The sequence below is a fragment of the Tenebrio molitor genome, chromosome 8 (assembly GCF_963966145.1).
Source record: "Tenebrio molitor chromosome 8, icTenMoli1.1, whole genome shotgun sequence".
NCBI classification, from domain to species: Eukaryota; Metazoa; Arthropoda; class Insecta; order Coleoptera; family Tenebrionidae; genus Tenebrio; species Tenebrio molitor.
This window is the reverse complement of record NC_091053.1, coordinates 13997093-14001550: the sequence shown is the minus strand read 5'-3', so window position 1 is coordinate 14001550 and position 4458 is coordinate 13997093. Positions and strand designations below refer to the sequence as shown.

The 4458-nt window shown below is 37.2% G+C and overlaps 1 protein-coding gene across 1 annotated transcript; it reads left to right on the top strand.

Moving 5' to 3' along the window:
* Window positions 1-1808, top strand: LOC138137111 (equilibrative nucleoside transporter 3-like). The gene is made up of 8 exons (XM_069056397.1): window positions 1-210; window positions 260-372; window positions 424-670; window positions 718-768; window positions 819-1253; window positions 1303-1388; window positions 1440-1639; window positions 1689-1808. The coding sequence occupies exons 1-8, from the start codon at window positions 183-185 to the stop codon at window positions 1798-1800; spliced, it is 1272 nt and encodes a 423-aa protein (XP_068912498.1). The 5' UTR covers window positions 1-182; the 3' UTR covers window positions 1801-1808.
* The last annotated feature ends 2650 nt before the right edge of the window (window positions 1809-4458 follow it).

The window sequence follows — 4458 nt, the reverse complement described above, 5'->3', positions numbered from 1 at the left end:
CAGTTATCATTATGTAGCAGTTCTCAGTACAATCATCACTCTCGAAATTAAAACAATCAAATACAATGAAATTGGAAGTTGTACACTTGAAGAGATACGACTTAAAATGCAGTGAATCATCTCTAGCAATCAGGAGACGTATTTAAACAGACGCCTTGAACCCGAGAAGTCCTCCCTCTGACATGGACAAGAAACCAAAACTCTCCCTCGGTAAGTTGTGGAAAGTGTGTCCAGCTCGAGATTATTTTTGAAATGATAGAAATACCAAACGGAGACAAACCGAAAGATGCGTACAGGATAGTCTACATTTTGTTTTTCCTTCTGGGACTGGTGCACGTCCTACCTTGGACTTTCTTCGTAACAGCCCACGACGTAAGTATTTGTGTTATTTATTACCGAACGAAATAAAATCAACGATTTTAGTACTGGATGCACAAATTCCGAAACACTTCTTTCGAGGATATCGACTCGAACCACAGAACTGTCCTCCAGACCGAATTCTCACCTAGTCTGACCATAACTCTTCAACTGTCCACCATAGCATTCCTCTTCTTGGGGCTCTTCTTCGGACACAAATACTCAATCAAAGTGAGACTGTTTGGACCACTGATCATCATCTTGACAAGTTTTATATTCGCCGCGATATTCATCCACATCGACACCGACACCTGTAAGCCCCACAAACTCTTCCACCCCATTCTAATGATTCTCTTTCAGGGCAAGAAGGATTTTTTGCACTGACAATGTTCATCGTCGCTGTGATCAACGGTATTCATCTCCTCATCAAAACTTCTCGTCTCTACCATTTCTTTTTATAGCAATGAGTTCGATTTTTGGTATGGCCATCTACTCCACCATCTCAAACTTCCCCGCAGAATACCTTGGAGCATACCTCAACGGGGGAGGCATGGCCACGATTTTCACCGCCTGTCTCCAGATTCTCTCTCTGGGGATCTCGATAAGCACAGAAAGCAGCGCTCTGGTGTACTTCTGGGTGGGAAACGTGACCATCGCGTTCACTTTGTTCTTGATGGGAGTTGTTACGCGACGCAATCGATTCTATCAGTTCAACATTGAAAATTACAAGCCGAGAAAAGGAAAGATGTTGAGTTTTCGGCAGATCGTGGACGTTTTGAAGGTAATCTGGCCGGGTCCAGGTATTATGGTTTTCTTTTTAGCAACCAACAATACTGTCAATCCTGCTCTGACGTCGCTGGTGGTGTCAGAAGGCGAAGGAAATGGTCAATGGAACGGTGAGACGATTCCGTCTAAATATGCAACAGATAATCATGTTTCTTGCAGATGTGTACTTTATACCAGTTATAACATTCGGTTTGTACGCCATTTTGGATTATGTTGGCAGAATAATCTCTCTTCACCTCAAACTAGTACGAATTCATCAACTTGTTGTACCAATCTTCTCAACATGAAACTTTTAGAACATCAAAGCTGAATGGTTCGTAGGTTTTGCCGCTGTGAGAGTCTTCATATTCATCCCGCTGTTCATGCTCTGCAATGCTCAACCTCGGAGCCATTTACCAGTAGTCTTTGACCACGATTACCAGTTTATCATCATAATGATAATGTTTGCGTTGACTAACGGATACCTGGTCAACATGGCTACTCTCGTTGTGCAGAAGTAAGCTTTGCAAGGTGTCGAAATTGTACATTTTGGATTGTTTTTTTAGACTGGCGCCTTCCGACAAATTGGAAGATGCTTATCATGTCCACATGGTAGTTAGTGGGATTATTTTAGGAGCTCTCTCTTTTCTCAGTTTTATCTCTGTAGATCTAATATAGAAATAAATGAAACAAATTTGGAATGAATGTCTTGTGTTGTTTATTTCGATTAAATAGGTAACTACAAAATAATAATTTTGTGTCTAAACACAAAAACTGTGACCTCTTCGGAACGTTATGGAAACTTTTTGTCCACTTCAAAGATGTCGATTAATGAAGTGGCTCTCGAACAGTTTTCAGAAAGCAAATCGTTGATTTAATCTTGTTGCCATTAAAATAACTTAGATAGGAGCGATAAATGAGAACATCTTGTTGCTTTTCCTAGGACTTGTAGATATACAGTGTGGAAACTTTAACTGGAATAAAATTCATAACTTAGACATAGGCAATTTTTGAAAAAAAATCCTGAAACAGGTCGATTTTTGTTTTTCCTTCCTCACATTTTGGCGTATATTGTTTTTGCATATCTCCTCCCGAAAGTGCGCAACTAGCCCTAACTTTTTTTTCAAATGTAAGGGCATGCCAAGTTACACCTCGTTTGAAAGCCCACTTCGCAAGGAATATAATGCACTATTTGTGTATTGGATATTTTCAAAGCCTACCTAAATAAAAACCAATTTTATAAGTTGAATTCTATTTAATGCAACAAATGTTCAAAATGGACACCGTTTCCTTCTTGGCAAGTTGCAAATCAGCGATACTAGTCTCACTCATGTTATGAGGCTTGCGGCACATTAAACTATGTCACCAACGCCTACTGCGATGGAACAATCATTTATAATGGCCCTGTATAACATAGGAAATATAATAATATACAAGTGTAACAGAAATAAGTACATTAATTTTAACTGGTAATAGAACTCGTCAAAAGGAACAACTTTTCTATCTACCATTTTGCCGAAAAACGATGTTTAATTCCAAAAAAAAATTGGAGAGATTTTTCACTAAAATAACCCTACGCCACTAAATACTGCAATGGCTAATTGAGATCAGCCCTAATATGAAAAAAACATCCATTTTCATCCAGAAAACGTGTTTTAACGCCGAAATCGAAATTCAAATAAATCTACCCGTATAGCAAAAAAATCCACTTCGTAAGAATCTGGTTGTTTCACGTTTTTAAGTAGCTTAGTTTTGGAGACATGAACGGTTTTAAGAAAATCTTTCCTATTTTTTTAAGCCACTACGCAACGTTTTCCGCCAAAATGGCAGAGTGAAAAGTTGTTCCTTTTGATGAGTTCTATTACCAGTTAAAATTAATGTACTTATTTCAGAAACACCCTGTATGTATAATGGGAACACATCCTTTTTCTATCCATAATTTTTTAATCAAAATAAATTAGACAACATTGTTCAAATTTGAATGTCGGAACAATCATGTCATATTTCTGCCAGGAAAAAATATTAAAATGGGTCAGTTTATCCAACATGATAAAGATAAATCATAGCCACCCCTTATCCACATTCATCGTGATTCGATTATAGAGACGTGATTTCCTGGAGTAAATAGATGACAACTGGTACCAAAAAATCAACTTAAGATCGGAAAACCTCCAAAATTGCGATTGCATCACTTTTTGTTTAATTGGTAGAAACCCAATGCATAGGTATAATACTGTCGCGAGTAATAGATTTTGGTCGTCAATGTCATTTAAAAATTTGGTTAGACTGTCACAAATTTCAAAAATTTCCCTGCATGATTATGCTCATGTCAACAAACTGTAAAAAAATTAGAAAAAAAAAAAAAACAATTAATGGCATACAACATAATGATAGGTTATGAACTTACGATATTTACGACTTTTTACAATGGAGCATTTTCGATTGCGTCAAAGAATGACCTTGAGGACCAAAATTTATTGCTCGCGACTGTACCATCGCTGGCCAAAAAAAGCTCGTACAGCCAAAATTTTAGTATTGTAAATCAAAGTCTACAATGTCAAACGTTATTGTCAGTGTCAAAGTCAATCCGAAAAAATGGATTTAACTGAAATTCAGAAACAGACTATAGCGCAACGTTTAAGAGACGGGGTTTCGATACGGGCAATTGCTGCTGAGGTTGGTGTTCATAAACGTACCGTTTTATTGGCCAAACAAAAAATCAAACCTATGCATACAGAACCTTTATTGAAAAAGCCATGTTTACACAACTCAAATTTTTAACGTTTTGATCTGTTGTTGTGTCATATGTGTACGAGTTTTTTTTGACCAGCGATAGTACTATTAAGGACACGGAATCTTGGCCACAACTGACATTTTCGTGTTCGTTTCCTGGGATATACGTATAACCGGGAAAGTGGTATATAACTAAATATATAAACTTTCCCGGTTATATACCTAACTTGACATCTGTCAAAGATAACCTCAAAATTTACAATAAATTAATGTTTTTTAAGACTTTGCCTAAACGAACACGAAAAATGTTATTCAATATTCGTGCGCTGTCAGTTTCCAGGTATTCGGCCTGTTTTGCAGCACTTGCCTGACGCCTCGTGCTTCAAATTTCGGTCTCATACCTGAAAAGTTATCTGACAGCGCTACTCATATGAAAATAACTATTAACTGACAAATATGTGTGAACTGGCCTTTATTGAATATAACCAACTTTTGACTCGATAATGCCATTTTTAATAATTGTCATTTATTAATGACACTAATGATTGGTTTACATCAGTTTTTTTTGAAATGTTGGCCAAGATTCCGTGTCCGGAATAGTAC

Coding starts and splice junctions, on each gene's coding strand:
- LOC138137111 (XM_069056397.1), top strand. CDS start 183: ATGGACAAGAAACCAAAACTCTCCCTCG. Junction 211..259: donor GAAACCAAAACTCTCCCTCG/GTAAGTTGTGGA, acceptor TTGAAATGATAG/AAATACCAAACGGAGACAAA. Junction 1,640..1,688: donor GCTACTCTCGTTGTGCAGAA/GTAAGCTTTGCA, acceptor TTGTTTTTTTAG/ACTGGCGCCTTCCGACAAAT.